Source organism: Prosopis cineraria, unplaced genomic scaffold (assembly GCF_029017545.1).
Source record: "Prosopis cineraria cultivar Desert tree isolate PC_DT_omini unplaced genomic scaffold, ASM2901754v1 PC5, whole genome shotgun sequence".
NCBI lineage: Eukaryota > Viridiplantae > Streptophyta > Magnoliopsida > Fabales > Fabaceae > Prosopis > Prosopis cineraria.
The window spans coordinates 6149061-6162129 of record NW_026555336.1 but is presented as its reverse complement, the minus strand read 5'-3'; the positions used below and the strand labels follow the sequence as shown (position 1 = coordinate 6162129).

The following is a 13069-nucleotide window of genomic DNA, read 5'->3' as shown; positions in this document are numbered from 1 at the left end:
CTGAGGCAGAGTGAGCGTGAGTCGCTGGTGCAGGAGATCTGAGTTTTTAAGGTAAGAGTTTTTAATAGAATATTTAGAGTGTGATTTTAAGCTTTTCAAGACTAAGTAAGTGTTCTAAAAAAAAATTTTAGTCATCCTTCCTCTTTGGTTTTTGATTTTGTGGTGGTAGAAAATTTAGGATCTTGAAGAGGGATGAATTTATGTTGAATAAATGTGGTTTATGAGGTTGTTAGTAGTATAATAAATGTTCTAGAGTATAAATTTGTTAATGATCTTTGAATTTGTGGCTTATGGATCAAATTCTAAACTAGATCTGAAAATATATGTTGATTTATTAAGGTTTAGATGATTATTTGGGATGAGAAATGAATTATTATGGCTATAGGATTATGATTCTAAGCTAGAGACTCAATTTTTAATTTTGGGTATTTTAGATGCAAATTTATGAAATAAAAATAAAATTTTGATAATAGAAATTAGTTTAAAAGTTGATTTTTAGATTATTAATGTTTATTGATAAGTAAAAGAGGAGTTAAAAATTTTACTTAATAGTATTAACTCTAGATTTGTATTAAGATTTAAAATTAGAAATTATGTTATATTTTTAATTCTATTATTAGAATTATTTTATTAGTTTCAAAAATTGAAACTAATATTTATAAATAATATGTTATTTGTAGATTGTATCATTGGTGAAGATTGTGGTGGGAGAGAAATTATAAGGAATAATTTATTGAAAAAGCCACGAGGTAACCATGCTTTTAATTTGTGATTAGTGTTACTTCATGTTAATTGGGTGCTTATTGAGAAAATTATGAATTTTGTAATATTGTATAATTGTGCAATATTATTATGAATTTGTTTGATTATTGTGGGAGGTGTTGGAAGACTTGCTATTATTATTGTATTTATGTGACACGTGGTACGCCCCTATTGAAGCTCAATAGGTGGCTTGTAAGGGCTCGGGCTAGTCTACCTTCGGCCGGGTAATTTAACACCGAGTGAGGGCTACGGCTCGAGGTTAATAGAGAGATATAAGGATGGTTTGTTTGTGTGTATTGTAATATTTCTTATATTTTGTTGAAATTATATTATTTTTGGTTCTCACTTAGTAAGTACACACTTAACTGTTTGTACACACTATCATAAATTGGCATTGGTTACTGGGACTTTTGAGTCTCATTATGTGGTTAACAATTTTTAGAAGAAGAGCCACGAGTGACATGTGGAGGAGTCTCAGAGGCTTAGTGGCATAGATCCACTGTCTCTTTTGGGTATTTAATTTATGATTTATAATGTTTTATATTACCAATATTAGGGCTTTTTGTTTATTGACAATTATATGAATATATAAATGTAATTATGCCTTTCAAACTATTTATATTTTTGGTACACTTTGGATGACTATAATTTTAATATTTGGTTTACTTTGAATTTGTTAAAATGGCATGATTATGAGGCCAAATAACTGGCTTGTTTTGAAAATTGACTAAATTATTTATTTTACTTGTTGGAAGTATAAGGATGGACAAATGTGATTTAGTTTACTTGTTTGGAGTATAAGGATGGACAAATGTGATTTAGCCTAATGGCATGTGGGAGGTAAAAATTTATCTGAAATGTTGTATTGTGCAAGTTTAAGCCAATTATAAAATATTTTATATTGAAATTATTGATATAAAAAAATATGTTGGGTGGTTTGTAATCCAACTATGATTGAGTTAAATTATTTTAAAAAAAAATTGGTGTGTTACATGCTGTAAACTTTATATTTTATATTAATATTGATAAGTGTGACATATGGCAAGCTATCTCTTCAGCAATAACATCAATAAAGCCAAGAGGTGCATGTGTGTTTCCTAATGAAAAACACGCGAAAGAAACTTTTAGGTTGTGAATGCAATTACTCACCACCCAAATTTTGTTATATACTTAATTAACATCATCAATATCAAAATAAATTTTTTGATGTAATACTATTTATAAATCCTAAATTTTCCTAATTTATTGGAAAAACTTGTTGGATTAGTCGAGATGATTAGTTCTAATCATCCAGTTGATCAGTGATTCTAAATCTATATAAAGGGTATTGATTTGTTTAGAAATATGAATGTTTAATCATACATAAAGAGAAAGGTTAACATAAATACTCACCTTTTATGTTTCACTTTAAAATATTTTTGCGGTTAGTTATATAATCCTTCAAGTAAAGGATTTTTTTCTTCGTAATTTTCTATCATATCATAATCATAATAAAATGTAGTTCATTTTCTTTTTGTCTATTCAATTTTGATCGAGTTAACAGAATTACAAATAGGTCATCAATCGATCAAAGTTAGTCAAACTTAGTCAACAAGACATTTTAGCATTTTCATAACAACCCTAACTTACAACCAACTTTAGTGAGATTTTTATTTAACTCTCAAGACTTGCAGCTTGGCTGGAATGACATTATAATCGATTTGAAAAAAAGTATCCAAATAGTTAAAGAAGTTAATAATTAATTATTGAATCAGAATTACATTTTAAAATAAGTTTTAGGAAGTTGTTTATATATTTAATTTTATTGTTAATAATATATTTTTACTTCTTAAATAAATTTTAAAAATTTAATAATATTAAATACAACTTTATCAATAATTTATTTTAATTTATGATAATTTGTACAGCTAAAATTAATTTCAATATCCAAATAAATTGTATTATAATATAATCAATTATAATTATAAAATTATATTAAGTAATTATACCTAACTAAAATCCAAACAAGCTATTACTTATAAATAAGTTTTTTAATTTAGGGATAATTATACACAAACCATTCAAGATAATTAATTACCCTCAAATTCATTGACAACTGATCTTCAAACTTGAGAATAATTAATTATCTTGAATGGGGATCTTAAAGTAATTCTCCTTTTTATTAAGATCTATACATAATTTTTCCTAATTATATATAGAACTCCATATAATCTATGGAAACCCCCCCCCCCCTCTTGGCTCTAGATTGTAAAAATCACTCCGCTTGTAGTATAAAGAGAGTTCAAGTTGTCACCAAATATGTTTCTTCTCTTTGGTCCAAAATTAAAATGAGTATATAGGCCCATTAATATATTAATATATAATATAAAATGAACAATGATATTTCTTTCTCAGAAAACGCAAGTCAGCTCAAGAACTCCTCGATACGGTGAAGGCTAATACTTCGAGTTCTAAACTATTGGGCCTAATCTGGGCTTCTGATAAACACAGTCTTAGGCCCAAAGCATGACATGCCAGGCTCAAGACTCACTTGTTTATGCCAACATTTTCAAACAAGAAAAGGATTTCCACAAATTCAAACAAAACATGGCCATGGAGAATCAAACGGATTTCAAGTGTAAAGTTTCTGGTTTAGCTGATGATAATGAGTGAGGAATGATTTAAATTTTATGTACGACTTGTGAATAATGCTAATTAGGTTTATAATGCTAGATTTTATAATCAAGAGAATGAACATTGTCTGTCACATTGGTCTCCATGTGCATCAGTAATATTTCCAGTGTGGAAACAAATATTAATTTTTTTATTTTCGGTATAATATAACCCAATTTTGATTTGTAGCTATATTGCACTTCAAATAATTTAATTTAAACCGAACTAGGCGTTAAATAGGGGAAAGCTTTTAGACGAAAATGTTTTCTGTATTTTTTTTTTTTTGGTTGCTAGGAAATAATGGCTTCATTTTTTTTAGAATGTCTTTTAATATTGTTGCTTCATTCACTTATTTTCATGAAATAATGCATTTTGTATATCTTTTCTCTTCATATTTATCAATTAAAATATACCAAGTATGTGAATTTTATTATAGCTCAAGATTAAATTATTAAATTTCCTTAGATTTTTTTTTTTATTATCAAAATCCTGTGGTGCTGAGTCTCCTCCATAATCACAAGTGCATGCTTTCTATACCAGTAAAGAAATGGAACCCGCATTATTGTCATATAAAAAAATTAAAATATTTTATTTTTCGGAGTCACCAACACATTATTGTCGTATAAAAATATCATAACTTTGTTTGATCATGCTTGGCATAAAAAATAGCTGTCCTGTCTCTACAAGTTTGAAGAAATAGCTTTGTTTTGTTGGTATGTGGGACTTAAATAATATATTTTCCTATAGATTTTGTGCATACATTTTATTTTACTATTTATTAATCATGCATGTAGCTTATTTCTAGCATAATTTATAAGAGACCCATGCATGTCTGATAATGGAAGAATCATTCAAGGTCATACTTAACTTAATTAATTGCTCTCAAATTTATTAACAATTGAGCTGTCCTGCTGTCATTCTCCTAAATTTAATTTTAAATAAATTCAGAATAATTAATTGTTTTGAATAGAATCTGAATACAATTCTCCCTCTAATAATTGAATATGGAGGGGGGAAGTCAACGCAACATGGGGGCAGCAACATTAGTGCGGGCTTTAGCTTCTGAAAACGTCTTCGCTGTATTGTGTTCGTGTCGGTTTACTGGATAATCAAGCACGTGAAAGGCCAGCGCAGCAAACTATGACTTTGACTTCTCACCCTCTGAATTTTATTTCTCTCCTTCAAATTCAAATTCAAATTACTTTGACCTGTAATTTCTGGTGATACAGATAACAGATCAATAAATACGGATGTGATTAACATGTGTGGATGTGATACAGTGATAGGGATACTGCTCCCTCTAAAGTGTACAGTAATTTTAGAGATATTCATTTGGATATTTCACTCTGAAAACATACGTTTATTAAAAATGATAATTATATCCTTCATATTATTTAAAATTAAGTATGAAAATTTTTAAATTTTTCATTCTTTATAATTAATAACTAAATTTAAATTACATTACGCAAACCAAGAACAAAATAAGAAAAGAAATAATTACTCTAATTTTTTATATTAACCTTATCTTTTCATATTTATAAATTTATCTCAAATTACACCCTAAAAAAGTATAAAGTGATGCACTCCTTCAGTCTTAAATTATAAAGCACTTTTAAAAAAAATTTATTTTAAAATATAAAATACTTTGGATAGATTAAGATTTTATTAATATAACAATTTCAATATTATCTTTTATCTCGCTATAATTAATTTTATTTATTTTTTTAATATATTAAATAATGGATATTTTTTAAAATTTTTATTTTTATTTTAAAAAGATAAGGTTGTTAAGTGTATTTAATAAAATTTATTAGTATGTGAGATCTTATTTAAAATGTCTTATAATTTAAAATGAAGAGAATATTTAATAGGAACATCTGAAAAAATTATTACATTTCAAAAGACTAAAAATATTTTATATTTTTTAATATCAAATTCTTAAAAAAGCTTTATATATTTAAACTAAAGGAGTATTACAAGATATTCTTAACTATTTCATTAAAACTAATGGGAAGTAGTTAACATTAATTATGTTGTAGCGTTGGGGGTGCCGGGAATTGTGGACCACATTTTTTAGCAGACAAGCCATCTATAATCATACCATGAATCAAGAAGAAGATGCGGCAATAATTGCAAATGGCTTAAGCTAATTAATATGGATTAGCAACGAAGGAAGCGTCATTAGTTAGCAAATGAATATGCAAAGAAGATTGGATTGAGTGATCAAAGTGAGCAAGCAAACATGCCTTTTGACGAAGAGGAAGGGCGATACAAATACAATCTTGTAGTCATATTAAATTTGGATAAATAAATATATACGTTACGTGACGGAATGATTGATAGGAACAGCGCTGCAACTTGCAAATTAAGAAAAGTCAATATTTCAAAGCCACGTGCTCGCTTTTTGACATTTCTACATTTCTCTCTCTGACCAACTTCATTCAACTTTACTTCCCTCTTGTCTCTCGCTCTCACAACCCCCCCCCCCCAAAAAAAACCCCCTTTTTTAATTTTTCTTCATTTATTTTTTTCTCAGAAGAATGAAGATTCAACTTCACCATTACTTCACAGTTCACTGTCACTGCGAATGAAAGCGACTGTACCGTGAAAATGCCTCTGATGGGGAAAAAAAGAAAAAAGGACTATCAGAAGGAGGATGACATATAAATCGATTGGAAATAAATAGACAAAACGATAAAAGAATGCAACGGGATAATTATTTATGAAAAAATATAAATTTAAATTCTTACTTATTATTATATTATTTTAATATTTTAAATTCTTATATTTTTATTTTTTATTATTTTATATCCCTCTATAAATAAAGTGTAAAAATTTTAGAGGGACTTAAAATAATAAAAAATAAAAATAAAGAAATTTAAAATATTAAAAAATGTATAAGAATGTATAGAAAAATGCAAGTAAAGCGTAGGATTTAAAGTTATGTTTTTATTGTTTATTTATTTTAAAGTCCTTAAAGATTTAAAAAAACATAATTTTTTTTTCCCAAGTCACTTTTCTAACTCTACATGATTATAGAAAGCGTAGCAGTTAAAATCTGAACCATAATTATTAATATAGGAAGTATAGTAGTTATTATATATAACTAAACTAAAATTGTTTACGAAGTGAACTTACTGTTACATTATTAAACTAACAAATACGCTTCCTATATTAATAATTTCAACTTTTTTATTGGCAACTTTAGTTTAAATTTTAATAACTACATATGTCTTATATTATTCTATTAGTGTTAAAAATGTGATTTTACAAAAAAAAATAGATAAGTCCTTAATGAATTTAGAGTAATTTGTCCATTTTATGTTATCATTTTATCATTTGTCTATTTTGTTGAGAAATATTTATCATTTTTCTTACTTGAAAAGCTATTCAGTTTATGAATCAGAGTTAATTCTAGCAAAAGAAGCCACTAACAACACAATGTACCAAATCAAGGTTCAACTTTTCACTGGAAGAATGCCCACATTTTGTACCCCCATCATGTCTTGAATAAAATTATCTCTAATAAAAAGATATTTATGAACAATGAAAAAAAAGCTTATTCAATCTCAATCTTTCTTTATAAATACTCCCTTCATTTTTTATTATCAAAAAAACTATTACTTTTAACTTATATTTTTTTATAAGCAAAATCATCCATTTCAATAAGCATTTATTACACGTTTTTTAAATTATTCCTCGTAATTTATATTAATAAAAAATAATTAATATATGCTTATATCAATTAACACAGGATATTTTAGTCCACATATTTTATTTTTAGATATAATTATTATAATTAATTAATTTTTTTAAACTATGTGATACATTTTTTCTCTCTTTTATAGAGGAATGGAGGAAGTATCTACTAAATGTTGTGTTTTTATAGGTATCCATTAGTTTTTATTTTATTTTCATCTCATTTATCAGACAAACCTAAATTTTTAACTTAACCCACACAGAACCTGTCTCTTTGCATTACGTTCAAACTAAGCTATGACCATAAAATAAAAATTGTGAAGCTTTCATGGAAATTATATTTTATTGCCGGTCATCCATTCATAATCACGGTTATTAGCTTTGAAAATGAAATTCACATTTCAATTATTTAAAGGTTTTGGTAAATCATATTTTATTTGTAACACACCAAATTTTTTTTTTTATAATTTAACTCAACCATAGTTGGGTTACAGCCACCCAACATATTTTTATATCAATAATTTCGATATAAAATATTTTATAATTGGCTTCAACTCACACACTATAACATTTCAGATAAATTTTTACCTCCCACATGCCATTAGGCTAAATCACATTTGTCCATCCTTATACTCCCAACAAGTAAACTAAATCACATTTGTCCATCCTTATACTCCCAACAAGTAAACTAAATCACATTTGTCCATTCTTATACTCCCAACAAGTAAAATAAGCAATTTAGTCAATTTTCAACACAAGCCAGTTATTTGGTCTTATAATCATGTCATTTTAACCAATCCAAAGTAAAACAAATATTAAAATTACAGTCATCCAAATTGTACCAAAAATAGAAATAGTTTGAAAGGCATGATTACATTTATATATTCATATAATTGACAATAAACAAAAAGCCCTAATATTGGCAATATAACACATTATAAATCATAAATTAAATACCCAAAAGAGACAGTGGATCTATACCACTAAGCCTCTGGGACTCCTCCACGTGTCACTCGTGGCTCTTCTCCTGAAAATTGTTGACCACATAATGAGACTCAAAAGTCCCAGTAACCAAAGCCAATTTATGATAGTGTATACAAACAGTTAAGTGTGTGCTTATTAAGTGAGAATTAAAAATAATATAATTCCAACAAATATAAGAAATATTATAATAAACACAAACAACCATTCTTATATCCCTCCATTAACCTCGAGCCGTAGCCCTCACTCGGTGCTAAATTACCCGACTAAAGGTAGATTAGCCCGAGCCCTTACAAACCACCTATTAAGCTCCAATAGGGGCGTACCACGTGGCACATAAATACAACAATAATAGCAAGTCTCCCAACACCTCCCACAATAATTAAACAAATTCATAATAATATTGCACAATTATACAATATTATAAAAATTCATAATTTTCTCAATAATCATCCAATTAACATGAAGTAACACTAATCACAAATTAAAAGCATGGTTACCTTGTGGCTTTTTCAATAAATTATTCCTTAAAATTTCTCTCTCACCACAATCTTCACCAGTAATACAATCTACAAAATAACATATTATTTATAAATATTAGTTTCAATTTTTGAAACTAATAAAATAATTCTAATAATGGAATTAAAAATATATTCCTAATTTCAATCTTAATACAAATCTATAGTTAATACTATTAAGTAAAATTTTTAACTCCTCTTTTAATTATCAATAAACATTAATAATCTAAAAATCAACTTTTAAACTAATTTCTATTATCAAAATTTTCTTTTTATTTCATAAATTCGTACCTAAAATACCCAAAAATTAAAAATTGAGTCTCTAGTTTAGAATCATAATCCTATAACCATAATAATTCATTTCTCGTCCCAAATAATCATCTAAACCTCAATAAATCAACATATATTTTCAGATCTAGTTTAAAAATTTGATCCATAAGCCACAAATTCAAAGATCACCAATAAATTTATACTCTAGAATATTTATTATACTACTAACAACCTCAAAAATCATATTTATTCAACATAAATTCATCCCTCTTCCAGATCTTAAATTTTCTACCACTACAAAATTAGAAATCAAAGAAGAAGGATGACTAAGAAAAAATTTTAGAACACTTACTTAGTCTTAAAAAGCTTAAAATCACACCCTAAATATCCTATTAAAAACTCTTACCTTAAAAATTTAGATATTTTGCACCGGCGACTCGCTTCTCTCCGCCTCAGCTCGCGCGCAGGAAAAGAATTGCAGAAATGAAAGGAAACGGGTGAGTTTTATAAAAATTCAGTGGGTCCCACACATTTTTTTATTCTTTTCTCTCTCTTCTTTCTTCTTCTTTTTTTTTTATTATTTTTCTTTACTATTGTTACTATTGAGGCGGTAGCACGTTTTCTTTCTTTTTTTTTGCAAACCTTTTCCTTTTTTTTTATTATAATAATAATTTAATAATATATTTTTTTAATTATTTTTTTTTAAATTTTTTTTATTTAATTAATTTTTTTAGAATTATATCCTAAGTTAGATTTAATAATCATCTCTTACTAATTTTCTTACCTCTAAATATTATTTTTTTATTTCTATTAACCCAAATTAACTATTAAAATTTAAATTGAGATGTTACATTGCGCACACAAAATACGTTATCATCATGATAAATAATTCTTTGGATTATATAGAGACATTTTGAATGAGAAAAAAACAGAATTACGATTTAGCCAGTGCAATTTTTTTTTTTTTGACCTAGCTAGTGCGAGTTAAAATTTTGTGCACTTCAACATTTTTAATATATAAATTTTTTTCACAAATTCTTCTTATCTTTACTTGTTTTCCATCTCATCTTCATCATTAGAGTCAGCATATTGGGTAACCCTTAATGGTATTTTGCGTCAGTACTTTTCAGCTCGAGTCATGAAGACCAATAAAATTAAGATTTAAAACTCCTAATTGAAGCAATTGCATATAATTTATTTCATTTTTAAAAATTTAAAGTTGACTCCATTAACTTTTTTTTAACTACAAACTTTTCAATTATCATATTTTAGTTATCTCACTAATAAAAATCTTCATGCCATATTAAAAAAATCAGGTAGCAACTTAGGCAATATCCAATGTAAGTTGATAATAACAGAAAATTATAAATAAAATTTTTATAAATTTATTATTAATTTATATTAGATGTCATATGAGCTGCTATATGTATTTTTAAATATGTCATGGCTACTCTCCTAATAAGGTAATTAAAAAATAATAACAGAGTCCATGATAAAAAATAAAAAATTAAGAAAATTAATTTTAACTTTTAAAGATGAGAAGAGTTCCATACAACTATTTTAATTTAAGAGAATTTTATATATTTTAAATTTTTTTTAATGAACAAAGAAAACTTAATCATATTACGCTTGCGTGGTTGAAATATTTATACATCGAATTAGCTTGAAAAACTTGATTGTAAGATAAAGTTTTTTCTTAAGCCTGACGTTAGATTTTTTTCAAAACTTTGTTCAGGTTGGAGAGTTCAACTTGACCTAAATGATTGGCTATAATACATTAAAAATAAAAGTTTTGTTAAAAATTTATTTCAATTAAATTGAATTCAACGTAACGTGAAATGAGAATTAAAAGATAATTCCATCCTTAAATTATAGATTCAAAACATAAACTCATAAATTCATTTTTAGTTTAATGTTACTTTTTAACTTCAAAAAATAGCACAATATAATTTTTACTATTAATGAATATTAACTTTAATTATTAATTGATAAAAAAATAATAAAAAAACCTCTAAAATTTCACAAAAAACCAATAAAATTTAATGGGTTATTTTCTATAATTTTGTAGATATTTTATTATTATTTTCTGATCAATTAATCATAAAGTTATTTTTTGACTTGCATTATTTTTAAAAATTAAAAAAATATGTTTAATGTCCAGATGTTCTAGGATTTATTGTTTATAATTTAAAAATTAAATTAATTATTTAATACTCTCTGTGTCTTAAATTATAAAATGTTTTTAAAAAAAATTTCATTTCAAAATATAAAAATTTTAAATAGATTAAAATTTTATTAAATATATCAATTTTAATATTATTATTTTTTTAAATAATTTTCACCCTTTTATTTTTAATATATTAAATTATTAATATTTTTAAAAGCATATATTTTTATTTTGGAATGATAAATTTATTAAATTTATTTAATAAAATTTATTAATATATAAAATTTTATTTAAAAATATCTTACAATTTAAGATAGAAAAAATATTAGATATCAAATGATTTAAAGAGAAGAAATACTAACACAACATTTAAATTAAAAATTTCTCTTGGCAGCGAGTATGATGGATAGTGGCAGTTCAAAAAATCAAATAAATTGAATCATTTAGCATGGGTCACTAACAAGATCAAATTGTACAATGGTTCTCCTTTTAATTTTTTTTTTAAATGCTCTTTATTTCATAATTCATACAACCATGAGTTGTGGATAACCCAAAGTGGGGTGAGGAGATAACGGCGATAACGGCGGGACTGCGAAGATGTCCTTCAAATCACTATCCCAGAAGCCTGTACACATTGACGGCGTTAGCGGTGTATCCCTTATTCTTCCCACGTCAGATTCCGCCGTCCTCTCTTTCTTCACTACTGGTTTAACTTCCATTTCAGCCTCCACCGCATCATCTTGCCGCCGGCGTTTTTTCTCCTCCGTGCCGTCCGTCGAACCGGAGGTTCCTGCTTCCAGAGGAAAATTGAGTATGGCTTTGGATCCGCGAAGCTTAAACGCGGCTCGATCGTAGGCTTTTGCGGCTTCGATCGCCGTATCGAACGTTCCGAGCCACACCCTAGCTCCACGTTTGTTCGGGTCCCGAATTTCTGCTGCGAACTTGCCCCATGGTCTCTGTCGGACTCCTCTGTAGTGCCTTTTTACTTCAAGGTCTGACTTATTCTGCACGAACACCTCTGAAACCTCCTGTTGTTGATCCGGGTTTCCAAATTGGATCCACTCGGTTTTTTTCGGTGGCGTAATTTTCAGCGATGGTTTCCGATTTAAGTGAGATTTCTTCTCGACGATTTGGGGTGTAGTTTGAAACTCGAACATACAACTGCTGGTCTGTGAGCCAGAGCTTGAAGTTGCCTGTGAGTTTGCATTTGATTCGGAAAAATGGGAGTTAAATTGTGAAGCTTCGGTTTCGAATTTGGGCGTTGAGAGGTCAATGACTTGATTTTTGAACTCGAACTCAAATAGGTTTGATGGGAAGTCGAATAGTTCAGGGAGGTAATCAGACACAGTGATAGAAGAGTCAGAACTTGATGATTGGGAACACAGAGAGTCAGAATCAGAGCTGGTAATTGCTCCGTTCGGTTCACCAAACGAGAGCTGTAGGTGTTGGATAGCATCGCCTGCTGAACTGCCAACAGGAGACAGTTCACCTAGAAGATGCAATTTTATACGATTGAGGGCTGAAAGTTCAACAGGATTTGCCATGAGTATGACTTCAACAAAACCAAACTAGATTGCAAAATCGATTCTCTGAAGGAGAGGAAGGACTAGAAGAAGAAGCAGAAGAGCTTATGAAACTCTTGAGAAGATTTAGAGGAGATAGGATTGCGTCCGGGTTGAGTGAATCTGCGAGTGGAAAAACTGATATATATAGACGATAGAGGCGAATTTTTCAATGGATGCGACGATGGAAGGAGGAAGCTTCGCATTGCCTTCTCAATCATTCTCATCGTTGCGTTATTCTACGGGAAGGGACACCGAGTAAACTTGTTCTATAGCTTTTGTGCCGTTAGATTGGCAGTCAGATAAAGACATGTTCTGCATCGACGACAGAGAGTTCGAGGTAAGTCTTCGTTCGTTTTGTTAATTTGGCCACTAACTATTTCACTTTCTTTGCTCTGCCTTTTGGTTCTTTTGTCGTTTGCGCCCCGTTTCGCCGAGCCTTCCCGAGAAGGAAAAGC

At 28.1% G+C, this 13069-nt stretch overlaps 1 protein-coding gene across 1 annotated transcript; it reads right to left on the bottom strand.

The window, feature by feature from the left end:
• Positions 1-11465: 11465 nt before the first annotated feature.
• On the bottom strand, positions 11466-12744 carry LOC129311831 (ethylene-responsive transcription factor 5-like). Its single transcript, XM_054954304.1, has one exon. It carries the CDS (start codon positions 12591-12593, stop codon positions 11574-11576), a length of 1020 nt encoding a protein of 339 aa, XP_054810279.1. The 5' UTR covers positions 12594-12744; the 3' UTR covers positions 11466-11573.
• Positions 12745-13069: the final 325 nt, after the last annotated feature.

Bases quoted from the DNA above. Each gene is read 5' to 3' on its own strand.
- LOC129311831 (XM_054954304.1), bottom strand. From the start codon at position 12,593: ATGGCAAATCCTGTTGAACTTTCAGCCCTCAATCGTATAAAATTGCAT.